This window comes from Corvus moneduloides, chromosome 4 (assembly GCF_009650955.1).
Source record: "Corvus moneduloides isolate bCorMon1 chromosome 4, bCorMon1.pri, whole genome shotgun sequence".
Taxonomy (NCBI): Eukaryota; Metazoa; Chordata; class Aves; order Passeriformes; family Corvidae; genus Corvus; species Corvus moneduloides.
The window spans coordinates 74,553,539-74,578,816 of record NC_045479.1 but is presented as its reverse complement, the minus strand read 5'-3'; the positions used below and the strand labels follow the sequence as shown (position 1 = coordinate 74,578,816).

Here is a 25,278-nt window from a genome sequence, read left to right as displayed (position 1 = left end):
TCCACCAGAAATTTATTTTTTATACTCATTTGAGAGTTTTCTTTAAAACAGAAGGTGTGCTAGGACCTGATGAGATCCACTGTGCTGACGGGGAAACCACTGGGTCTGCACTGTGTCAGTGTCTCAGAGCAGAGGCATCCTGCAGGGGAACTGCAGCACTGGGGCCAGTTCTGGGACTCATGACTTGAGCAGAGCTGGGGGCTGGGAGGCAGGAAGTGAAAAGAGCCGAAGTTAAAACAGGAACTCGGAGGAGACACAGGCCCAAAGCTGTCGCTGGCAGCAGGTGCCCGAGCAAAAAACAGCAAGTTTGCCAGCAGGAACTGGTGAGCCTTTAAAGGTAAGAAAACTTGAGTGGGTTTTGGGAGTGGAAAGTGAGAAATGACTACAAAAAAGTGCGGTGTTTGGTGGGAAAAGAGAACTCCTTCCTGACCAGGCATGTTTTAGTGGACAGTGCTCGGCATTTGCTTCTCAGGCCATTGTCCCGTCATCATTGTTGTTCTTGTGTTTGAGGCTCTCAAGAACCACATTACCAAATCTACCAGCATGATTGTGCTGTGTGGTAGCCCTGTATTTGTGCTGTAGTGGATGTTTTCCCAGGGGAAAATGGGATAAAAAATGGTTTGAGATGCTACCCTGGCTGATATTTCTCATACAGACAGTGTCCAGAGCTCGTGATGCAGCTACAGCCTGTGGTTTGTCATAGTTCCCACAATGTATGGCAGGTGGCTTTGGAGAATGGGTGGTCAAGAACCATTTACAGGAGCATTTAAAACCTTGAACCATCTTATCTCAAATCAGCTCAAATCAATGGCCCCGATAATGAGCAGCCTTGTGCTAGCTGGTTATTACTGCTGGTTTATGCTTTACAAAAGTAAGCAATGAATTTGAAAAATCTTTGGCATGAGAGATGCCAATAAATTAGGGAGGGGAAAAAGAGAAGAAAGGTGGTGTTAGATGGGGCTGTGTTGTCCATGTGAGCCTTTCTGCTTCCCCTGCTTCTAACTGCAATTAGCTGTATTCGGTTTGGCATCGGATTGCTGTCAGTGGGGAATGTCACAGATATGCTGTGGTCCTGAGGCACCTGGAGAAGGCCTAAAACCAGGTCTTCACTGTATATCTGCCTTAGCCCTTCATCTTCTCCCTTAGATGACTACCTGACCTTTGTTTAACAGAAGAAAGAATCATCTCTGCTGTGCTCATTTGGTTTCTGTTCTCTTCGCTCCCTGGTCTTACAGTGCTGGTTCTCTGGAAAGGACAACTTGAAACTCAACTGGAAAGGAGAGCCTGAAAATGAGCAGTGCACTGCACTAAACAGGAAGGTTATTCACTTAAACAGCTTTTGACGTGGGACAGTTAATCACTTAGCAAAAACAGATAATTACTTAATTACTCAGCATAAACATTCTGCTTTCACAGGTGCCTGGGGCTGTCTGAGCCTTCTATACAGCTGTGGGAGAGAGGGGTTAGTGCAGCTGAGCAGCACATGGCAAAACCTGCTGTTAATTGAGGATCCAGCACATAGGAGGTCTCTTCCTTCCTGTTGATTTGGTCACACTCTGGTGTGATGGAGAACAGAGCTTAGCTCAGTCTTTCCTGTACATTCTCTTCCATCTTTCTCTCTGGCCCATGAAAAAGCTGCTTTGGGCAACACAGAGCAGAACTTGCGATTCCTCAACACTGCAGGCAGTAAAAGGGGTGGGATATGAAGGGATGGGGGGCTCTGATGAGAGTGATTGCTCTGGGGTGTAGGGGCAGCCAACTCATCTTTTATCTCTCTCTCGTTTTGTAAAAGCTCAGTCGTGTGTGGGTGGGGCATTTTCATCATGTTTTTTTCACAGTCACCTTGAAAATGAAACGCAGGGGTTTTAGATTTCGCATTACTTTTAACTTCCTCTTCCTGGGCCCATCACTTCCTCCAGGCCTGCAGGAGTGGTTCCACCACAGCCTCAGCCAGTTTAACCCTACATCCTCAGTGCTTTTAGCCCTGTTTCCCATTTTTTCCACATGACAGACATGAACACCATACAGCACCAGCTCTGTCACATCTCTGTCCAGCCTTGCTCTGGCCCTTCTCTAGGCTACTGGGAAGGGATTAAAAGGTTGAAAAACAGACAAGAGGCTTGAAGAGTCCACCTCGGTTCCAGCAGCACAGTGTCACAGTGTTGGAGCACACGCCATACTGGTGTGTGCAACTGTGCTAATAGGGGGAGTTAACACAGGGAACAGCCTCCCACAGCACAGAAAATTAATGTGTGTTGGGAAAGCAGAATCTGGTAATTGGATGCCAGCATTTATTTACATTATAATAAGGTGTGTGTTCTAACTGCAGAGTCAGGGTGCATAAAGGCGGTGGTTTACACCTACACTCCCTGTGTGTTTTGCCGTAAGACATGCTGGGGCTCAGGAGCAGCTTTTTTGGCGTGCCCTGTCCTATATGAGGGACAGATGTATGAGGACAGGTGGCCTGTAAGGACTCCTTCCAGCCCAAGTTCTGCTGTGACTGGGTGTGAGCCAGCTGTGGCCATGGGTGACACCATGTCTTTGTTGTGCAGATGTGGAAAGCAGTTGTGGGACACAATGTGTCAGTGAAGGTGGAGGCTCAGGGAGACGACTGGGACACAGACCCTGATTTCGTGGTGAGTGTCTGGTGTGGCAGCTGTTATACTGGTGGTGCAAAGAGTTCCTGGCCCTGGGCACTTGCTGCTGAGCTGGGCCGGGGCTCAGGGCTTGGCACTGCATGCAGCACTGCTGGCAGGGCAGGATCAACTGAGTTCCATCAGCCCCTGCAGGTATTGTCAGGTGACCTGTCTGAGCCACTTCTGACACCAGGTTTAGTCTCCAGAGCTTCCTACATCATTGCACACCCTATGGCTGACCACAAGTAATGGCACTTAAGGAGTACAGAATATGCAGTGTTTCTTAAACCTGCTCCCTGGTAACTTCCCTTGTCCTCCCCACAACGTATGTTACAAGACACAGCGAACACTTACGTTTTCTCTGTCCCACACTGTTTGTAACTGTACAGGACCCAGGATTTCCCTCATTTATCTTTTTTTCCAGATGGAAAATCCTACTCTATTTAGAGTCGGCTTGTGCAGATGCAGCTCTGTGCCTCTTATAGTCTTGTTTTCTATCTAGACCGACTCTGAGTGAGCTGGTGAGAGAGGAGAAGGGCTCAGCCTGGGGAACACTCTGCATTCATACAGGGTCATGATTTTCATTTTCCGTTTGGTTCTCTATTACTTTCCTAATTAGCCTCTCCTGTCAGACAAGAGTCCTGTGTTTTCGAGGTTCAGTCTTGCCTAATTATTTCCAGTAAGAAATTCTAGTTTGGGACAGAAAAGCAAATTCCTTTCTCATAGTTTCAAGTTATTAATGTTTCAGGAAAAATCTACACTGTCCAATTCTTTTGCTTACCTAATTTCTTCTATTTGTGGAAGCAGTCAAACTGTGAACAGAATAAGACTTTGTATTAATTTTTTTCATTCTCTTTCATATATACATATTTTCAGCTTTACTGTATATTAGGAAAGACTTTATTGATGCTTCACTTTATCGAATGTATGTTCAGACCTTCCACAAAGCTACAAAACAAGGCTGTGATAGCCAGGCCCGAGGGCTGAGGTCTCTGCGGTTTTTCCAGTATTTTCCCGAACAGCGAATTCCGCAGACTCCTGGTGTCATCTCGGCTCTGCGGAGTGGGTCGGAGACCCCGGCCCGGCCCTGCCCTGCACTGTCCTGCAGGGCGTCGGCGGGCGGCGGGGGATGGGGTGCCGGGACTTCTGGGCTGTGCGTGGTCAGACGGAGCGGCACCGAGCCCCGTGCGGGGCCGGGGCTGACGGCCGCGGTTCGCCCGCAGAACGACATCTCCGAGCGGGAGCAGCGCTGGGGAGCCAAAACCATCGAGGGCTCCGGCCGCGCCGGGCACATCGAGTGAGTGCGACGGGGGGAACCAGCACCGGGGGGTGCGGAGGACCGGCCCTGCGGGAGGACGAGCGGGGCGTTCCCGCGGGGCCCGGCCGCGTCCGGGCTGGCTCGCGGCGGGCCCGGAGAGCTCTCCCGGCGGGGCGGGCGCCGCTCGGGCTCCGGTTGTGCGGCTCCTCGCTGGCTGGGGTCCGCGGGCCGCCCGGGCTGCTGTGGGGGATCAGGGGGAATACCTGCACATGGGGCTGCCCCAGTGCAAAGGCTTCTCGTTCCTTCCCTGCTCCCTCGGGACAGCCCAGCGCGGCCCTGCAGTGTGTCCAGTGCAGCACTCAGAAAAAGGAAGGTGTGGGATTCCGAGAAAGTCGGGGTGTAGCCCTGAACAGGGCCGCAGGAGGGGGGCTGGATGTCCCCCTGAGCCCATTACTCTGGTCCCTTGCCAGGCGCCGGGCTGCCCTCTCAGGCACGGTGGCCGCGTGTGTGGCTGGCACCCAGGGGAGCCCAGCGCAGGCACACGGGGGCAGCTGGTCCTGCGTGCGTGTCCTGCTGTGTGCTGGGCTTTGGCTGGTGCAGGGGCACAGGGGTGCTCCAGCCAGCTGCATGGCTCTGCAAAATCCCACGCTGACCTGCCCTGTCTCTGTCTCCAGCATCCATGAGCTGAGGAACAAGGTATCAGAGGAACATGAGGTCATCAAGAAGAAGGAGCTGGAGACTGGCCCCAAGGCATCCTATGGCTATGGGGGAAAATTTGGAACAGAGCGAGACCGAATGGATAAGGTAACAGCTGCGGAAGGCTTCCTTGAGCCTCAGTGGAAAAGTGCTTTTCTCATAAAGGAAGGGGCATCCCTGTTTTCTGGCCTGACCCTGAAGGGAGAGAATGGAGAGTTTGCATGGCTGCACAGATTCACGCATGTCCAGCTAGCCCATAATCTGTATCCAGGATCTGTTTGAATTCATTTGTATAACTCATCTCTACAACTTCTTTGCAATGCTGCCTTTAGCTGTGAAGGACTTCCTGTGGCTGTTCAAGCCTGCTGCATAACAATTAAATCTGGTGCCTCCCTATTTGTGCTTGTAGAACTAATGTATAGTAATTCCCTTCTCAAATTCTGCATTACAGACCTCATATCTCCCTGAGATAAAGCCTTCGACATCAGATCCTGTCTATGTTTTGTGATGATCATCATCATAATGCTTCTTCCTGCACCTTTCAGCATTTAATACTTCTTTTTCAGAAGTGAGATGGTTCGATTGCAGTAGAGTTCAGTGGGTGTGGTCACTGTGGGATTGAACAATACCAGGATGGCAGGGTGAGAAACAGACTGTCCTGAAAAATTCCCTGCTCTCCCTGCCAGAGGTGTTGTAGTCAGGAACTGCACACACTCCTCAGGAGAAGGGGCAGAAGCTGAACATTTGCAGCATCCTGGTGCAACTGGACAAAGGCCAAGAAGTTGCTCAACAAAAACACCCTCAGTCTGGTCTGGCAGAGTCTGAGCACAGCTGTTCCATTTTGGCATAGAGTATCTGTGGTTTCTGGCCACAGCACCTCCAGCAGGGAGAGCAGAATCCTGGCCTGGCCTGTGGCCAGGTTTGCTGGCCGTCACTGTCAGATGAAGAAACAGGGAACGGGTGCCAGATCTCTGCCTGGAGTTCTCGGTTGTGTGTGCCTATCTGCACTTTTCTCTTCTTTCCCCTGTGATTATCCACCATGCAACTCCACCAGCACTTGAGAGCAGCTGGTATTTGGCTTTGCTTTGCCCGCACTTTGCTTAGTGAGCTGGCAGTGGGGATGGTTTGTGAGATGATAGCCCTTGAGGCTCCTCCCAGGCCTCAGAGCAGAGCTGTGCTGGCAAAGGGCACGTGGAGAGCATGGCCACCGTCGGCACAGTCAGCTTGGACCTGTTACCCCGTGGCTACGAGCGTGTCAGCAGCATGTAGAAGCACGTGGATCTCTGTCTGTCCACCATGGATGCTCATGTCATACTGTCTCTCCTCTCAGTGCGCAGTAGGACACGAGTACATTGCCGATGTTGGAAAGCACTCCTCCCAGACGGATGCAGCCCAGGGCTTTGGCGGCAAGTTTGGAGTCCAGCGGGACCGAGCTGACAAGGTGTGTTGGACAGTGCAGCTGAAATATGTGCCTGTGGCCTAGAGCACTGCTGCATGCCAGACTGTGGCTCAATTTTCAAAGCTCGGGGTGTGCAGGGTGTGCCGTGTGCTGTGGTCTCTCTGAAGCACAGCTCACCTGTGTGCGGGCCAGTGGCCGATGACACAGTGTGGGGCACCTGTGGAGATAACTGGTGTGCATTGATGTGGTGGGCCTGTCCCATCCAGGCAGAACACTGTTTGTCCTGGGGGGCTGTGGTGTTTGCCCCTGCACTCTGCAGCACAAGACAGGGAGCTGGTAACAGCCTGGCCCCAGGGGAGGGAGACTGAGATCCATCTTGGCCCTCAGGATGACTGACAGTCCTCCCCTTCTTGTTCCAGTCAGCACTGGGCTTTGAATACAAGGGTGAGGTGGAGAAACACTCGTCCCAGAAAGGCAAGTCCACGAGCACATGTGGCCCCTTGACCCTTTGCCCAGCTTCTCTTCTGTTCCCAGTATCCCGTGCTGTTGGCTGTGGCACAATCTCCTGTCTCTTGTTTCAGATTCCTGTTCTCAGTCCATCACCCTTGTGGCCCCATTCCCCGCTGTCCTGTCACCATCCTCATACTGTACATCCTGCTTGTCTCTGTGCTTTGCTTTGATGGAAGCCCTATCCTGGCTGAGCAGAGGAGACACCCCCACCTTACAGTGGATGGCTGGTGCTCCCTGTCCTCTCAAAGCCTTTCTTAGAACTGCTCCAGAGGAAGCCCAAGCACTGTAGCACTTGAGAAGTGACTGCTGCAAAAGCAGCCCTGTAAGGAAAAGGTACAACAATGGGTATGAAAACAAAACCCTACAGAGCATCCAAACTTCTGCAGAATTCTGCAGATAATTCAACAAACAGTGCAAGAATTGAAACTAAGGGTATTTTAAATATTCTGCACCCAAGAGAAGATGAGAGGGCATCTCTGAGATGAGATCTCATCTCTGATGAGAGGGCAGTCTGTTAAGGCAGCTGGTGTGGGGTCAGTAGCTCTGACCCAGGACGCTGTGACCAGTCCAGAGAGATGGTCCCATGGAGGATCGTCTTCCCAGGTCCCGTGCAGAGAAGCTGTCAGCTCTTAGTGATTTTCAGCTCGTGGTTCCAGCTCAGCTCTACAGGGCAGCCTCCAGGCCAGACCAGGGAGAGGGAGAGACGAGAGGCCCGTGTAGCTGTTCCGCACGAGGCAGCTTTATTCGTCCATACCTGGGGAAGGGGAGGCCAGTGACGGGCTTCTCTCTGCCCTCGCAGGGGCAGAGGGCTGGCTTTATAGGGATACAGGGGGTGGGTGTCAGAGGGTAAAGGCCAATGGGTTACAAAGGATCTGCATGGGGTCTCCCAGAGGCTTCTGGCTCTGTCTTCTCAACGTAGCTGAAAAGTGGTTGCCTTTCCAGGGAGTCTTGCTGGGAGGTTAAGCAATCTCCTTATCTCAGCAGATGTCCCTCCAGGGCAGGGGCTGGGCATACCCCACAGTCTGTTGCTGTTTGAGGTAAATGCGAGGAATACTGCATTACCAAGGAAAGAATCGAATCAGATTCATTTAAAAGGAAACTCTAAAAGAGGGAAAATGGTTTGAGGCATTCTTGGTTGATCTTAAAATAATGAATCACATGCAGTTGTGCTCCATTAACATATTCTTGTAGACATAGAAATTCATCAGGCTGTGTGAAGCCACAGAAATTGCTCAGGAAATGGAAATGTCAGAAATAGGGTGTTTGGATTGCTTTTCATAAAAATGTGTCCATACTGGAAGCTCTAGCAGCGAGGTAACAGTCATAAAATCTGTGTTTACTGAAAACAGCTCTCTTAAAGATCCATTTCATAACAGCCCCATAGGTAGATAATAGTTTAGTCACAATAAGTTTAAGAAATTTTGGGACTTACAGGTTAAGTAACTGAGCTTCTGTGTAGCAGAAATCCATTCTGGAATACATAATGTTCTTATGCATGTTTCTCTAGATCATAGCCTCCATGGATTGGTACAGCTGAAGTTCTTGGAGACACCTCAGCTCAGTCCCATGAAATGCAGACCTGTGAGAATTGTGTCAGGGACCAGGGGGAAGCGACTCCAATTTACTCCTGAAGGGCAGGATTTAGACACCAAGCAGGCAGGTGTCTAAAAGGAGGAGTCTGTACAGCCAGGAGTCAGGATGAAGGCTGAAATGTCTCAGGAATCAGCCAGTAATAACCAGGTGGTCCTTAGAAAACAGCTGAACATGGCTGAAGTCATTAATGGATCGCTAGTTTGGAGATGGAAAAAGGAGAGGCACAAGGCAACTGTGATGTGCTCTCACACAATGGCAAACGTGCCAGTGAGAAGAGTGGGAGCATGTCTGCAGAAAGGGGGGTTCAGCCTTGGTGGCAGTCCCCAGGGTCAGGTGCTTCCTTGTGGAAGCTGAGATTCCACTATAGCAAACGTAAGCCCTTTTGCTATTCTTGTACTTCCCAGGCTCAGTGTACTTACAGCACTTTCCCAAGGCTGGCAGACCACAGGCTGAAATCCTGGCTCTGGAGGTGGGTTAGGGAGTGATGCCCCAGCTGTCAGTGCCCAAGTCCTGCTTGGCTTTGCCTTCGTGGGTGGCAGATCTCCCACTGTCCTTGGCATGTCCATTTTCTTCCTTTCCTCCTGGCCTGCTGTGTCTCCTGGTGCCCTGACCCACATTTGCCTTGGGCCCCCATTCCTATGGGCTCTCGTCTGTGGTGCTCCCTGCCATCCACTCTGTCCCCTCCAACCCTTCACTTTCTATGGTGTTTTCCATAATCCTTGCTGCCATCCCTTCTCCCTGGTGGCCCTTCCCAGTGCTGCTCCCCATCCTCTCCTCACCAGCCCCATGCTGGGGGCAGCATTTGACTCCATACACCACTTCAGATTACTCCAAGGGCTTTGGTGGCCGTTATGGAGTGGAGAGGGATAAGGTGGACAAAGCAGCTGTGGGATTTGACTACAAGAGCCAGGCAGAGAAGCATGACTCTCAGAAAGGTGAGCCACAGCAGCCAGGTGAGCTGGGGAAGCTGGGTGAGGTGGGAGATCTGGGGGAGCAGAGGAAACTGAGGGAGCTGGATGAGCTGGAGGGGCTGGGGTTGCTGGAGGAGGTGGGGGAGGTGGGGGAGCCAGCTGAGGGCAGGGAGCAGGGCTGGAGCTGGGGACTGCCCGCTGGGACTATGGGGCACTGTGCAGGGCTTTTGCAATCTGCTGCAAGAATGGTGGAAGAGCTACAGGGAGCTGTTGGGAATGGGTCAGGTGAGGAAAGCCATTGCACAGTGCATGGCTTCTGGAAAGAGTTCAGGCTAAAGGAAGAGGAGCAGAAGAGTTCTGTGGGCATAGGGATCTCTTGGACAGCATATCACCAAAGGAAGGGTGAAGGGGAAGCCCAGGCAGGTGCTAATAGCAGCAGACCTATCCCAGGGAGGAGGGAGGGCTGTTGCTGCAGCACCAGTGGGGAAATCTGGCCTTGTTCCATGTCTGAGTCCTGGGCACAGAAAACCTGTGAGAAAAGCCTGAACTCACACTGCTGCCACTTGTCTCCTTCCCTCCCTTGTCTCTTCTCTTCCATGCTCTGATCTGGATCCCTGTGGCTGAAGACTATTCTGTGGGCTTTGGTGGGAAGTTTGGGGTCCAGAGGGATCGTCAGGACAAGAATGCCCTTGGCTGGGACCATCAGGAAGAAGTGCAACCCCATGCATCCCAAAGAGGTCAGGCAATGTTGCCAGAGGTGGTAGCAGTTTCCTTGGAGCACACATAGACCTGGAGCTTGTGGTTCATAGTAAGAGATCCAGCTGCAGAATGTGTCCAGCACGTTGCAGAGCAGCTGAGACACAGTGAACCCCAAAGCACAAGGGCAGAGTAGGTGTGTGCTTGGATCAGTGGGGGACATGGAATGTGAGTCCCTGAATCAGGACTTCCAGACTCTGCTGTGCATTCTCTGTGAGGGACATTCCTAACCATAAGCTCACTGTAAAGGTGAGCACAGAGGAGTGAGGCAGAACAGATCCCAGGAATGCCTTGGGTACGGCACATTTGACTTCACTGAACAAGGCCACGCTCCACTCAAGTGGGGCGACTGGCCTCTCACCCCAGTGCCTTGGATTCAGGTTTGGCAGCTACAGCCATGCACACCTGTGCCCTCAGCTGAAACAAGGGAGGGATCAGTCCTAAAAGCTACTGTCCAGAGCACTTAGCTTTATCCATATCTCATCACATACGGAACTAACTAGAGATAACACATGCAAACTCATTTCACTGCTCACAGCATACTGACGTCAGAGGTACACACAAAATAAAAAATACTATAAAATAACATTTTTTCCATACAGACTATGCCAAGGGATTTGGAGGCCGTTATGGGGTCCAGAAGGATAGAGTGGATAAGGTAAGACTGCTGCAGCCTGCAACTGCTTCCTCCTAATCACTGCTTTTTGCCTAGCTGAAAAAAAAGAGATTCTCCAGGTGGAGGTGAGATCCCAGTGCTCAGTAAACAGCTATGGCAAGAAGGAACTGGCTGAGTGCAAAATGCCAGAGGGTGCAGAGGGATGCAGCCTGGGGAGACTATAATGCAGGGAATTCCTCATGGTACTGTCTGTAACTCCTCACTTCTCTGCTGTTTGTTACCTTCTGCAGGTTTTCACTCCTATCAAGGAGTGCCTCATGGTCTGTTAGGTGCTAAATCTTCCTGCACACCTTGACAAACCCCATCAAGAATGGGATTGGCATAGATCAATCTGACGTGCATGAGAAGAGGTCACCCAGTTAGCTGGTTCAGGTTTTCAGTTTGGGCTCGTCTGCAGTCACATCTCAGACTGAAGCACTGGGATTAATTCTGTGCTTGGCAGGCTGCCCTGAAGGCTCGGTCAGCAAAAGGGGTCCTGCCAGTGGGTGATGATCTGCATGGGTGTGGATAGCCTAAAAGATGCGAATCCTGGAGCTTTGGGGTATTTGCAAGAGGCAGTAAGGGTGCCTTCCCTGAAACCTGCTTTCCCTGCTGTGGGGCACAGTGCTGTGCCTGGTACAGCACCAACGCTGCTGTCCTCGGGAGCTCAGGGAAGCAGGAGAGGATATAAACACACTGGAGCAACCCACATGGTCCTGTCCATGCTGTGTGTGTAGGCTGGGCCAGCAGCAGAGAGGGAATGTTGTCCTGCCCTCAGAAGAGATTAGCACTATCTGTGAATTTAGCAACAGCAAATGGAGGGGCATTGACAAAAGTCACATCTTGTCTGTGGTCAAAAACAACATGCAAAAGCAGATGACGACTTGGTAGAAGGGCTGTGGGTCCTTTGGGAAGCAGGGTGCAGAGGAGATAAGCAGTTCTTGTTTGTATCAAAGTGAACATGAATTTGTGTGTTTTGAGAATACTGAAGCATAAAGAAACATAGTAAAAATAAGGATATTTGGGCAAGTAACTAAGTGTCTGATTGCCTGGTCCTTAGGCGCTGCAGAAGTTCTGAATTCGCTGCACCAGAGGAGAGCATAACAGACCCTCAGGCAGCCTGAACTCTCCTTTGCTAAAGTTCTGGACTCTCAGTGTCAGACTGAGTCTCACACAAATGCTGTCATATACACAGCATGTCCAGGCCCCTGCTGTGACCTGTGGACACCTGGTTCTGAGCCTGCAGGCTGATTTGCCTGCTCAGGGGTGTTTTCTGCAGGGACAGCAGAGCTGCTGACAGGGATCCGTGGCGGCGGCAGTGGCAGTCGGGCACCAGCCTGTTGTGACACCTGCAGGCAGCACCTGGTGTAAAGTGTCAGGCTGAAAAGTGGGTCCTACCTGCTGGTTCCTTTCTGCATTAAGCAGTTTTCTCATGAAAGCAGATAAACCCTTAAGCCCTCTCTATCTCACTTTGATTTTCCTGCAACCTCCCCACCAATACTATTCCCAGTTCAGCATCTCTCCACACCTCCTGAAGCCAGTGATGCCGCAGGTATTCACACACAGATGCTGGTTTCCAGCCTGTGCCACTGCACACACATGGCAGGTGAGGCAGCTGTGCATGCAGCAGAGAAGTGCTTTCAGGCTTTGTGCCACTGGGAGTGCAGGGATGGATGAATGGTGTCCCTGGGCCTGGGGAAGAGACAGATGGCCAGGCATCCTGCCAGGCAACCCCTCAGCTCCTTGCCATGGTACAGGGAGTGCTCCCAGCCCTGCTGTCCTGTGCCACTGCTCAGCCTCCCTTGCTGGGCTCCACAGCACTTTTCCAGCTCTCAGTGCCACCTCTCGGGCAGGGACACCTGTGTCCTTGGCTAGGGGGGCAACCGGCACGTCCCCAGGGTAGGGAGGTGTCAGAAGAGGGGACTGCAGCCAACAGCCTCCCCTGGGCCAGGGCAGGTGTACAGGTGAGGACAAACACACCTGGGAACAAAGCTTGCCATCACCAGTACCCAAATCCAGCACTGGCACTGCCCAACAAACTGAACAATTCTTTCCCTTCCTCTTGCAGAGTGCTGCTGGCTTTGATGAGATGGCAGCTCCCACCTCCTCCTATGAGAAAACAAGACCCCTGGAGGCAGGTGAGACCTGAGTTCCAGCCTTGGGCTTAGGAAACTATGGGCCTCACAGTCCCTCTGTGGCAGCATGCTGGCAGGTGTGTGCAGTGGTGGGATAGGGGTTTAACCTGTGCTGGGGGGCAGGAGAAAGTGGCTGAACTGCAAGATTCTCTGGAAGAGGCAGAGGTCTGGGTTTCTCCTGGATGCTTGGGGTGGTGGAAGGAAGACATAGGGCTGGGTCAATGTAGTGGTTTTGATTCAAAATATCCATTATTTACTTATTTTTCTTCTGTGAGATAAGAATTAGGAGAAAAGCAAAGCAGGCACAAACCTTAAACAGTTGCAGTACAATGAAAGAGCTTTATTACTAACAGAATTAAAAGTAAAGAGAAAACAACAAAACAAAATTAAAGTAAATTCCCCCCCCCCCTTTTCCAGCACTTCTCTCCTTTTATCCAGCTCACACAAGGGATAACAGAACATGGGATGTTAGTCAGTGTTGCAGTTCTTGAAAAGTCTTTCTCTTATGCTTAAGGAAGAAAAGGTTTTCCTTCAGTTGCACGTGGTTCCCAAACTGCCACCAACAGCACACCCGCCCGGAAACAAACAGTCTGCTGTGTGTAGAACATCTCTCCCATGAAGAATTTCACAGTTCTTTCATACTACAAAACATGGGCCATCACATGGGGTTATTCATCTTTTTAAGGATAAGTTATTTTGGCCTGCACACAGAGGCTTTTCTTCGCCACAAGTCTCTAACAGCCTCTCACTACTTCTATATAGCCTGGCATAGGCACTCTTCACAAACTTCATAGGCACACGAGGATACTCCATCCCCCCATGTTCTTCAAATGGATTAAAGAGACAAACAGTTTGTGGTATTACGGTTTCTTACCACGGCATGCAAGAAGGTTTCTTTTAAGCTGCGCGCCAGAATCGCGGCACCGCCCTCTTCTCTCCTGTCGCCATTTCCAGCTCCGTCCCACGTGACTCACTTCTCTTTCTCTCTGACTCTGAAACCGCCATGTTGAAGGGTGTTCTTGTTCAGGCTTTACGGTGGGGAAAGCCTCGCTCCCTCTGTGCTGCTGGCTGCACGGTGTCCTCTTCAGTTCAGCATGAAGTGTGCTGGCTGCAGACAGGAGGCTCCGCCGGCTCCCGCTGACTCCGCCGGCTCCGCATGGAGAGGAGAGGGACCCGCCTGTCCCCAGAAGCCGCGCTGGATGGGTTTAGCTGTGGCAGTCCATGGCTGGTTTTAGCTGCCTGCGGCTCTGGGACAGTCCCCCCCAGCGACCCAGGGTCCGTGCCGTGGCGCTGAGAAAGGGGGAAAGGGGCAGTGGCCCCGGCCCAGCCCAGCGGGGCCGGGAGGCTCGGAGCCCCCCCACCTTCCAGCAGGCGAGCTCCGACCAAAAAAAGGGAAGTCCCGCCTTTCTGTGCGGTTTAAATATGTAAATTGTGAGAAGCGTAATTGGTCTTAAAGACTGTCCATCAACTCAGGGTCAACCCAACACAGTCAATCAGCTGTCTCCTCACAGGAGCTTCCAGCGGCACCAGCAGCCTGCGGTCACGGTTTGAGCACATGGCCAAGTTGGCAGAGGAGGAGAGCAGAAGGCAGGCAGAGGAGGAGCGGGTGAGGCGGCAGGCCCGGGAGCACCCAGTGGCTCAGCAGCAGGTGAGCCAGGGCCATCTTGCCGTGTCCTCCAAGACTCGTGACACAGACTTTTCCTCAGAGCCAGGCAGCTCCATGTCCTTCTATCTGGTGTCTTGAGGGTAATCTCATGCCTAAACTGCTTCCCTGCACCTGCCAAGAATGGCCACTGAACTTCACAGTTGTCACTGGACTTTCCTTTTCAGCACACCAAACACTCATATAAGGACATACCTGCGCCCAACCATGGCACCTGTGCTCTGGACTCAGCTCCTTTTGCCTCTGGTGCCTGGCAAACAATGTGGTTACTCCTCCCCAGCACTGCTATCCCAGCAGTCTGTATGTGGGATGCATTCCAGCAAACTGGAGATGGCACCCAGCCCCTATATTTACTTGCCTTCCTACCTGGTGCTCTTCCTGCACTCAGAGGGGTGTTGACAGTGAAGCTGTCCTGTTCCCCCCAACATGCTCCTCTTCGGGGCTGCCCCTCTGTTGTCACCAGCCTATGAGTGCCCAGGCCCAGAGCAGGTTTGTAGGTGGAGGAAAATGTTCTGAGTTGCTCTGTTGGGAATGTGAAGAGCCATTGTTGGGGACTCGTTCAAAGGGACTGAGCACGGTCTGATGGCTTTTCTCCAGCAGGAAATCCCACCGAGAGAGAAGGAACCCACCGGGGCAGCCTCTCCAGCCGTGCCAGCAAGGGTCCCCAGGAGCACTGCTGGGGACCAGCCTGTGTCACCAGGAGAACAGGTGCCAAGGCAGCCTGGGAGAGCTGGGAAGGGGAGCAGGCGGAGGGGATTTCACCTGAGAGGGGCTGTGCTTTGTGGGCACGCTGCAGGAAGATGTGGAGCACAGCCCCAGCATGTGAGAGGAAGGATAAGGGGGAGCTTTGGGATGGGGATGGGACTTGGCTGCACAGCACCTGACCCCATGGGACAAGCTCTGGGAGTGGGTCAGTGCAGTGGCAGTACCATGGGCAGTAGTGAAGTATGAACAGAGTTCAAACACATGAGCCCTGAGGGTCTCCAGAGCAATCCCAGGTGCTGGTTCAGCATGGCCCGAGTAGCTCAGCTGTTTCCCTGGTGTGCAGGGGATGATGCTGTGTGAGGATGTGTGCTGGGATGATGTGCCCTGGCAGCAGTAAAGGGGCTGCCTTGTGTCAGGTGCTGGCAGTCGGGGAAGAGCTGCCTGTGGTGGGTGCTTTTCAGGTGACTTTCCTGTCACTTTCTCACCTCATGGCAGGAGGCCAAAAGGGAGGATGAAGAAGTACCACCCACTTTGCCACCAAGGCCAGCAGATCTGAATGCTGAGCTGTGCAAGGTCCCCAGCCAAGGTCAGCCCACCTACAGTGTAAGTTCGGATGTTGGTGGAGACTATGAGGAGCTGCCAGAGCCCTCTGACTACTGTGACAGTACCAGTGGAGTTGCTGACTATGAGGAGCTGCCAGCCCCACTGGGAAAGCCGGATGCCACCTATGACTTTGGAGGAGATGAAGGTGAAGACTATGAGGTGATCCTTCCTCAGGAGCCCAGGCAGACCCAGCTGCATGTGGGTGAGTACTGATGGAAGAGCCCATGTCTTGGGGAGTTCGTACCTGTCCACTCACCTCACTGAATGTATGGGACAAAGTCCAGAGGGAATTTTTATCCTGAAGTCTAGTGTGATCAGGATAGCAGCTCCAGCAGTCTACTGTGATCAGGATAGCAGTCTCCTGGTGGAGACTTGGTTGTGTCCCACTCCCCTGTCCAGCTCTAAGGTGCAGTTGAGCTGCATGGGATGCTGGACCAGACAGCAGGAATCTGTTGGATCGGGCTCTGGGCAGGAGGCTGCCACAGGCTCAGGAGAAGCTGGATGTGGACCAACGCTCTTGCTGCAGTTTCCTGGCAAGTGGCTGCCAGTGCTGCACCAGGGCCTGAGGGTGCCTCTGGTTCAGCCCATTCCTCACGTGGCTGGTGTTCTGGTGGAGTCTCCTGGTGTGAGGAGTGCAGGTAGCCTTTGTCTAAGCACAGGAGCAAGCTGCATGGGCTGCTGTCGGTGCTTCTGTTGCAGCTTTGCTGGTACTGGAGATGGCAAGTGAAGAGGTTGGAGTTATTCCCCACCTTTTTCTTGGGGGAGGAGCATGAAAGATCAGGACCCAACTGTCTCATTGAAGAAAGGGAGGGAAGTCACACCTTGCTTAGGGGATGTGGTGCACCTCTCCTTGTTGACAGGGTTTGGATGTGCTTCCCCAAAGCTGGGCTAGAGGGTGGCACTGACCAGTACTGTGTGGTTGCTTCAGCCTCTGTCTCATTTGTCCGTCCTGTGTTCTGCAGGGAACATGGACAGTGCTTATGAGGGGCAGAATCCTGGGATCTGTGCGGTGGCTCTCTATGATTACCAAGGAGGTGGGTCTGGAAGGTGCTGTGCCCCGGCAGGGCTGTGCCCTGGGGCCGTAGGGATTCACTGCATCAGCAAAGGGGGAAAGATTGTGACTTGGTGGTTTAAATTTCTTCCTCCTGGGAAGCAGAATGAGACCTGGCTTGGGAACTGTCATGGTTTAGGAATGGTATTCTCCAGTTTAGTACTCTCAGTAAAAAAAAACCCTCTCCAATTGGAGGCAAAAAAAGGCAAAGATCACAGGTTGAGACAAGAACAATTTACTGGAAACAGCAATAAGAAAGTGAACAGTAACAGCAACAATATCAATAACAAAAAGTGTAAGAAAAGAAATTATTCACATGGAAAAATACCCAATAATAGACAATGTTGGATGGCTCCCTCCACCACATTTTCTCAACCAGAAGGAGCCCCGTCTTCCTCGGAATCGAGAGTCCCTTTCCCCCACCCCTGGCAATGACGTGAGGGGGTATAGAATAATCTCCATGTTTTGGCCATGGCCCCTCCCAGCAACTGCAAAAAATTAGCTTCGTCATGGCCCAAACCCGGACAGAACAGAGAAACTTCATCTTTTACCTGTGATGTCTTGTTCTTTCTCTGCTTTATCTGTGCTGTTGGATGGGGTTGGGTGAGGTAAATTCTTGGGGGTTATCAGAGCACTTGTTCTGTCTTCTCCTGCCTGGGGGAAGGTGGGAGGAGGAATGTGAACCAGCTCTCTCTGAGGTTCTCTTTGCATTATGACTGTCTTTTCTTGACAATTTTTGCAGATGGAGATGATGAGATTTCTTTTGATCCTGATGACACAATCACGCACATTGAGATGGTGGATGAAGGCTGGTGGCGGGGACAGTGTCATGGCAGAGTTGGCCTCTTCCCAGCAAATTATGTGAAGCTTCTGCAATGAAATGAGCACAGTGCAAGCTACTTCCTTCCAAACTTTTGCCTCTGTCGTGCTTTGATACTGGCCAAATGCCAGGCACCCACAAAAGTCACTCACTCACCCTCCCCTTGAACAGCCTGGTAGAGGAGAGAAAAAATTAATGAAGGGTTCATGAGTTGAGATAAGGACTGGGAGAAAACACTCCAAGGGCAAAAGAGGCTCCACCTAGAGGTACAAAGTGAATTTATTACTAGCAGAGTCAGAGGAGGATAATAAGAAGTAAAATACGCCCTTAAAAACACCTTTTTTTCCCCCCCAGCCCCTCCCTCCTTCCCACCAACTGTGCAGGGAGACTGGATGTGGAGGTTTGGTCATTTCGTTACCTGAGATCTGCTGCTGCTGCTCAGGGAGAGGAGTCCTTCCCCTGTGAGACCGTGGATTTCCTCCCAGGGAAGACAGTTCTTTGTGAACTCCCCCGGCGTGGGTCCAATCTCACGAGCAGCAGTCCTCCCAAAACTGCCGCAACCTGAGCCCCTCCCACAGGCAAAGCAGTTCTCCCAAAACTGCTGCGGCGTGGGTCACTCTTCCACGGGGTGCAGTCTTCCAAGGCCAGGCTGCTCCAGCCTGGGAGCAGGGCCCTCTCTCTGCACTGGGTCTCCCACTGGATCACAGCCTCCTGCAGGCATCCACCTGCTCTGGCATGGACACCTCCCCCGTGGGCTGCGGATGTACGTCTGCATCCCCCGTGGATCCCCAGGGCTGTGGGTGGATCTCTGCAGGGAGACACCAGGGTCAGTGGAGAAGGAGGGGCAGGAGGTGCTCCAGGAGCCAGAGCCGAGATTCCTCTACAGGCCGTGGTGATTGCCATGGTGATGCAGCTGTGCCCCTGCAGCCCCCGGGTATCCACGGGGGATGCAGAGATCCACCCGTCCACGTCCAGTCTCCCTGCACAGTTGGTGGAAAGGAGGGAGGGGTTGGGGGAAAAAAGGTGTTTTTAAGGGCGTATTTTACTTCTTATTATCCTTCTCTGACTCTGCTAGTAATAAATTCACTTTGTACTTCTAGGTTGAGCCTGTTTTGCCCTTGGAGTGTTTTCTTCTGGTCCTTATCTCAACTCATGAACCCTTCATTAAATTTTTTCTCTCTCCTCTGCCCAACTGTGGCAGGGGAGAGCAAGTGAGCCGCTGTCGTGGGTGCCTGGCGTTTGGCCGGTGTCAAACCATGACAGCCTCTCTCTGCTTCAGCCTTTTCCATGTTATCAGCTTCATTTGGCTCAGCTTGGTGTATACACATTGAGAGAAATATCAAGGAGCAAACTGGCAGTGTCAGAGGGAATGTTTTGTCTTATGCCCAAGAGGCAAAGCAAATCCCTCCCTCAAGCCAGTACATAGGCAGATGCTCAGCTGTGGGAGTTGTTGCTCTGTGGGATGCAGGTACCATCACAGCAGGAATAAACCAGGAACAGCTGAGTAGAACAGTACCTGAAGGGCTGTGGGAGCACTTGAGGGGCTGTGGAAGCACACCCCAGTCACTGCCACTGTCAGAAGGGGGTGCACAGGGTCCCATTGTGACACTAAAGCTTTAGAGTTCAGTGTGGTTCACAGGTGAGTTTTGGACCACACAGCAGTTGACCAAGCCTGTACTACCTGGGCAGGAGTGTGGCATTCCTGCTCAGTGTTTGATTCTGGGAAAACCCACAGGCTGTGTCTGTTACAGGAAAGGTGCATTGGGATTCAAGTTAAAAATTATCAATTTTAATGTAAGTTTTCCAGAGGTTTCTTGTTTGGGTTTCTGTTTGGTTGGCTTTGGGGGTTTTGTTTGGTTGGAGTGCTTTGATTTTTTTGTTTCTCTGAGGTAACTTCCCCAGTCCTTTTTTCTTGTGCAGTTCCTGCTGTGTTTTCTGCTGTTGCTTTCCAGGGGCTCTACAGAAAGGGGTTCATTGGGCAGACTCTGATGTGTCCAGTGACACTGGACTGAGGGTGGTTCAAGGACTTTTTAGAATCCAGAAGGGCGTATAGGAAGGAGGACTGAGGGGCTCGCAGCCTGTCTGGGTAGGAGGAACAGCCCAACCCAACAGTGGGTTACAGAAACATTTCTTTCCCTGAAGAATAAAATCAGTATGTGTTGTGCATTAAGAAATGGCAAACTGCTCCCAACAAGGCCATGTGCCTCCTAGTCCCAGTTCTGACTCTCCAGTGGGTTTCTTTGGGAACAGATTGGATATTGCTGGGTATCTCTTGGTAACTGAGCTACAGATGAGCATGTTTGGGTCCAGCTGACCTCCAGCCGATGTAGGTTGTGTGACTGCAGGTGTGACCTGCCTGTGTCATCTCCCTTGCCCCAGTGAGTCCCTGCTCCTGGCTCTGCCACAGTGTTGAACACTGCTGTTCCTCATGTACGCACCTGCAGATTTGGCCATTACCGACCCAGTCATTTGAGCTTGGACCCAGCTGCAGACCCCCTGCTGGAAGAGGGGACTGAGGCAGCGGCAGTAGCCCCACGTCCCCAGCCAGTCCTCAGCTGCTGTCAACCAGAGCCACACCACACACAACAGCTGCACAGGTAGATTTTTCTGGCCATAAAGCAAAGCATTTCTGGTGAGCAGTTCAGTGCCACCAGCTCACAGCTCAGTGCTGAGACCTCCCTGTCTGACTGCAGCACTGAGGCCATGGGTGGCCTGTGCAAGCGGCTGTGCTTATGTACAAAGTGCTGCAGAGCCTCCCTGACAGCCTGGGGAAACCCAGCAGACATCAGATTCAAAGCCAAGGCATGTGGGGAAGGTGGATTGTGTGACAGCCCCTCTGTTCAGGCCAGGTTATGCAGTACAAGGCACTGCCCTTGTTCTGCACAGGGCGTGACTCAAGACCTGGGGCAGCCCTGAGGCAGAGCTCGTGGCCGTGCTCCGGGCCAGTACATGTCTGGCGTCACATGAATTTGCCTTTTGCAGAGTTCCCTGGCAGTAGCACAGCTGCAGCAGGTCCTGTGCTGAGCTCAGCACACGGCATCTGGAAAATAAAGACAGATCCTGGACCTGTAGCCTTGTTCCTGACTTTATTTTTCCATTCTGCCATCAGTGATACGCTGAGGGTGAGACGAGTGATGGCAGTGTGCCATGTGCTTGGGCTGGGAGCCCCAAGCTCACTGTGCTGTCACAGACGTCCCATGGATGGACACTGCAGTGCCAGCGCCGTGTCGGCAGCCTGTCACAGCCCTGGCATTGCTCAGGCGTTGTTGCCTGAGGAGCTTGGTGTGCCACTCACCCGCACAGCCTTCCGCAGGGCCTCCCATACCTCCTGGTTGCGAAGGCTGTAGATGAGGGGGTTGAGCATGGGGCTGATGATGCAGTACAACACAGAGACCAGGGTGCCAGCTGCTGGTGAATAGCCCGAGCTGGGCCGGTTGTAGTTCAGGTTGGCCGCCACGAAGTACAGGATGACCACAAGCAGGTGGGCAGAGCACGTGGAGAAGGCCTTGTGCCGGCTGGTGGCCAGTGGCATCCCGAGGACGGTAGCCAGGATGCAAAGGTAGGAGATTACGACAAGCAGGAAGGGACTGAGTCCCACAAAGATGCTGGAGACATGGAGGGCCAGCTCATTGGGGCGGGTGTTACTGCAGGCAGCCCCCAGCAGTGGCGGCACATCACAGAAGATGTGCTGGAGCTTGGCAGCCCCGCAGAATGAGAGCTGGGCTGCCAGGAGGGTGTGCACAGCTGAGTCCAGCAGCCCCCAGAGCCAGCAGCCAGCAGCAGCCATCGCACAGGTGCTGCGGCTCATGGCCTGGGCGTAGTGCAGGGGCTGGCACACGGCCGCGTAGCGGTCGTAGGCCATGACAGCCAGCAGCACGCACTCAGCCCCCGCGCACCACATCAGGAAGAACGCCTGCGCCAGGCACCCACGGTAGGAGATGGTCGCCTGTTGGCGCAGAGTGTTTGCCAGGATCTTGGGCACCGTCACTGATGAGTAGCAAAGGTCTAGGCAGGACAGGTGACTGAGGAAGAAGTACATGGGGTTGTGGAGATGGGGGTCCAGGGACACGAGGGAGAATGTTGCGGAGTTCCCCAGCAGCGTGGCCAGGTAAATGGCCAGGAAAAGAGCAAAGAGGAAGGGCTGTCCGTGGGAAAAGCCCAGGAGCACAAACTCCGTCACCTGTGTGTGGTTCGTGCCTTCCATGGGGCAAGCTGGGTCAGTCTTTGGCCACAACTGAGCACAGAGGAGGAGGGGGGGACTGTGAGCCAGGGGACTAGACCACAGACCCCCATGAGGCCAGGAGTTCACTGGTGGTATAGCTCTGATCCCATCTCCCTAGTGGTTGAAAGTTTCCCATGTCCAGATTTCACAGACACTGGGATTTTGGAGTCCAAAGAACTGCCATCCAGTGTTGGGTACCTGACTAGAGAAGAAGCACACAGAAAAACCCAAGAGCAGGGGGCATCCACCCACACCTCTTGAAGTTCCTTGCCAACCCAGCCCCTAGTCCTGATGACTATTCCAAGCATGTGTCTCTCCCCCTCCTGGATGTATTTATGGTGACTAAATGCTCCCCTGCCCCTGGACAGGTCACAGCATTCCCTAGATGCCACAGCCACTAAGCCTGCTCTTCCCCAGCCCCGGGCTGGGGATATGGCATCACCCTGCACCAGTTAAAAGAATGCTTTTTCTTTATCCTGTTTCCTGCTCTGTGATAACCAACACTCACAAAACAGGGGTTCCACTTACAAAAGTACAGGTTCCAGCAAAGGGCAACTCACCACATGGGGTTTGTTGAGGAAAATTTAAGCTATCAGGCATCTCCTGGCCTGGACCTCCCAACCTTTTTTCCATCATCCTATTTCAATTTTCACGCTGACACAAGGGTTTTGCTCACAGGCACATGGAGCTGTGATCACCGTGTCCAAGAGGTGGAGGAGGCACGAGGAAGCATTTAAGGTTCGGAACCTCGGCCAAAGGCTGGTGAGGGTGGCATGTGCTGGGCGCTTATGGCCAGGGCTGCTGCTGCCCACCCTGCCCATGCCATGGACTCCACAGGTGGGGCCATGTGGTGCTTCAGTGGGAAAATACAGTGAGCAAAGACCAAAAAAAGAAGAAAGAAAATAGAAAGCATCCCATTCCTCTTTATAGGCATACTTTTTGCAACAGAAGTCAATTGTCACGTCTCTTCAGGAGATTAAACAACCTGATTAAATTTCAGGTTGGTTCCCTTGCTTTAGACCCATTAATCTGGTTTTAATTTCTCTGCCTGAAGCCTGTATCTGTGTATCAGTCATGTGTTTATAACATTAAGTGCTGGAGAATTCACTGCTTCTGTTGGGAGTTTGTTTCTTACAGCTGCTTACCACAGGAAACCGTCAAAGCACTGTTAAAATTGTGTGCTTTTTCCTACTGGATTTGCTCCAGTCAGTTCTGTCTCATTCATAACTTTGAGGTCCTCCAGCTGAAGACCATCCTGCTCTGAGGGTATTTTCTCCCTGTGCACTGGGAGCAATACCAGGGTTTGCTAAGCAGAAGCAGAATTAAGTTCTGATTCCTTTCTCTTTCATTTGCTAATTTTTCAACATTTTTTAAAAAATTTAACTTTGAGAGGAAAATGTTCAGTCAGCAGATGAGTTCTTCCTTGCCTGGCACAGTGACATCCTAACTTGTCACTCCATCCAGGATGTGCCAGGCTGGGAAACCTCTGCCTGGGCAAGCTCTCAAACTGTTGCCCAGATCAACATATTCTTTAATTACTAATTCTGCACACATCGGGTTTTTTTAGATTACTAATTCTGCACACATCAGAGAGGGACACAAGGACTGTATCATCCCATGGTCTGGAAATCTCAGACCATTGCTTTTCCTCCAGCTCCAGCTTGAGCCAACAGCGTTTCGATGAAGGAGTAGCCCAACATGCCTGTCCCAGTGCTGCAGTTGGGAGCGGGTCCTGAGGGGGTGAAAGCTGGGGGAGCCCATGGTGCAGTTTCCCGGGAATCGCCTCGTGCCTCCCGCTGTCCCTGCTGCAGTGCTGCGGTGTGCACGTGCACCTGTGTGCACTGGAAATTCAGGCTGTGTGAGCTGTCACAGCACTCAGGCAGCTGCTTTGTGAGGGTATAGCAACCCCTGTTGTGTGGGGTGAGAGGGGAAGGCTCTGTCCAGGACTTGCCTGGATGCTACTCCTGCTGACCTGTTCGTCAGAGGTAGGGGGCTGCTGACAGGTGAACCTGTCACTGGCAAAGGTGGGGATCTTCCTGTTGCATAGGGGACTTCAGGGACCAGAGTAATAAAAATGTGAATAAATTCAATAGTAGGAGGTTGGGCATATAAAGGTTAGTCACCTGTTCATGCTCCAAACTGGGGCTCAACACCTGGAAAAAGAGCAGCTGAGCAAGAGGTGTCTAAGTCCATCACACCAGGAAATGAACCTTGAGCCCTGCATGGACCATGGGTGCATAGCAGTGACCCTGTGTGTCACAGAATGCAGGAAATGGTTAATGTCACTGCAGGAGGGGCAGCAAGGGCTGGAGAGCTCAGCTGGTGCCCTCCCCATGCTGACAAATCCAGGCCGGATTGGACATGGAACTCCAGGGCTGCGGAGCAGCCACAAGAATGTGCAGAGGAATGACCCTAACGTTCACCCTGGAGTGATGCGGCAGTCAGCAAACACAGCCGCAGTTCAGAGATGCCAGATTTAATCCATTTGTCTTCAGACATCCTGCGCACCAAGGAATAGGAAGATGTGGGAGGAGAATCTCCCTGTCTCCCTTGGACTGCACAGGAATGAGCCTGGAAAGAGCCTCCACCTTGCTCGACCCTTTTCCTCCCTCTCTCGCACTGAAGGCGATTTCTCATGGTAACTCCTGACCAACCAGGTGTTACCCTGTGCAGGTACCAGCACAGGTACACACACTCTGCCCAGACAGGCTGGATGGGGAGCAAAGAGGGAACACAGCTGCCACCAGTGCCAGTCAGGTTGCTGTCCTTTCCTCGGGAGATGGGAGGGACCCTTGTGATGGTGACATATGAGCCGGAGACCCAGCCCTGCTCTGGTGCCCTCCCTGAAGCAGGGGACCTTCTGCATAACTCCAGCGTTTTGGGGACCATTCTCTCACCCTTCCTCGTGCAGGAGCACATATGTGCTCTGTACCTGCCAGGGAAGCTGCTCCTGCAGGAGAATGCAGTTCTCCTCACCAAGCCACTGCATCCATACTCAGGTGAGCAGAGTAGCCTGGAGCATACAGCACTGGGAGGTGGGGTCCTGAGCCTTGGGCACAGCCAAAGCCCAGTGTGAGGGTACAGCTGAACTGAGGGAGCAGATAACAACACGGGATTCATTTCTCTTGGGAAGGACTGGATGCCTCTATTGGAGGCAGCAGCAGCAGCCACAGCCTGCCCAGACCACCCAGGAGCCCTGGGGGCCAGCACCAGGTTCCCCCCAAGCAGTGCATGACAGGAACCTGGCGAAGCCCTGCCCTCTCACCCCTCCTCACCTCCACAGCCAAGAGCAGAGACTGGATGGCACCTACTCCTTAGTAAGCTGTCCCCAGGTGCTGTCCTATGTTCCATGTCTCAGCCATGTCCCAGGTGCTGCCTGGTTTGTCTTACCTGCATGAGGAGAAGCTCACATGTCCTCGATGCTGTAAGCGCAGCAGAAGCTTTTAACCCTGCAGGGGCCCTGGGGAGAGGCTTTCAGAGGTGGCTCCTGTTCAGTGACAGGAGCAAAGAGCGAGGAGCAGCACCCACCAGCCTGCACCAGTGGGATCTGAGCCCACGGCACCAAGCCCATCTGACACCGGACCCACGCTGACCTCCCATCTTGCTCCACGCTGTGCCAGGTGCAGACCAGTGCCAGACCCCACTCCAGCCTTGCAGCTCTCGGG

General features: G+C 52.7%; 2 protein-coding genes across 10 annotated transcripts; one reads left to right on the top strand and one right to left on the bottom strand.

Moving 5' to 3' along the window:
• The first annotated feature begins 219 nt into the window (after positions 1-219).
• LOC116443320 (hematopoietic lineage cell-specific protein-like) lies at positions 220-17,588 on the top strand. Of its 9 annotated transcripts, none has more exons than XM_032107421.1 (16): positions 222-337; positions 1,236-1,319; positions 2,553-2,636; positions 3,860-3,933; positions 4,569-4,698; positions 5,921-6,031; positions 6,409-6,463; positions 8,917-9,027; positions 9,630-9,740; positions 10,362-10,417; positions 12,483-12,552; positions 14,061-14,197; positions 14,810-14,920; positions 15,413-15,722; positions 16,483-16,554; positions 17,314-17,588. In XM_032107421.1, the coding sequence occupies exons 3-16, from the start codon at positions 2,553-2,555 to the stop codon at positions 17,448-17,450; spliced, it is 1,569 nt and encodes a 522-aa protein (XP_031963312.1). In that variant the 5' UTR covers positions 222-337; positions 1,236-1,319; the 3' UTR covers positions 17,451-17,588. The 9 variants fall into 9 exon arrangements, with proteins under 9 accessions (XP_031963317.1, XP_031963312.1, XP_031963311.1 ...); XM_032107420.1 differs by having other exon boundaries at positions 1,173-1,319; XM_032107423.1 differs by having other exon boundaries at positions 1,147-1,315.
• A 2,882-nt stretch (positions 17,589-20,470) lies between these two features.
• On the bottom strand, positions 20,471-21,610 carry LOC116443288 (olfactory receptor 5V1-like). The gene has a single exon (XM_032107361.1). The coding sequence runs from the start codon at positions 21,593-21,595 to the stop codon at positions 20,648-20,650; it is 948 nt and encodes a 315-aa protein (XP_031963252.1). The 5' UTR covers positions 21,596-21,610; the 3' UTR covers positions 20,471-20,647.
• Between the last annotated feature and the right edge of the window lie 3,668 nt (positions 21,611-25,278).

Bases quoted from the DNA above. Each gene is read 5' to 3' on its own strand.
- LOC116443288 (XM_032107361.1), bottom strand. From the start codon at position 21,595: ATGGAAGGCACGAACCACACACAGGTGACGGAGTTTGTGCTCCTGGGC.
- LOC116443320 (XM_032107422.1), top strand. From the start codon at position 2,553: ATGTGGAAAGCAGTTGTGGGACACAATGTGTCAGTGAAGGTGGAGGCT. The intron at 4,699-5,920 runs GTAACAGCTGCG...CTCTCCTCTCAG, and splicing joins AGCGAGACCGAATGGATAAG to TGCGCAGTAGGACACGAGTA. The intron at 6,032-6,408 runs GTGTGTTGGACA...TTCTTGTTCCAG, and splicing joins AGCGGGACCGAGCTGACAAG to TCAGCACTGGGCTTTGAATA.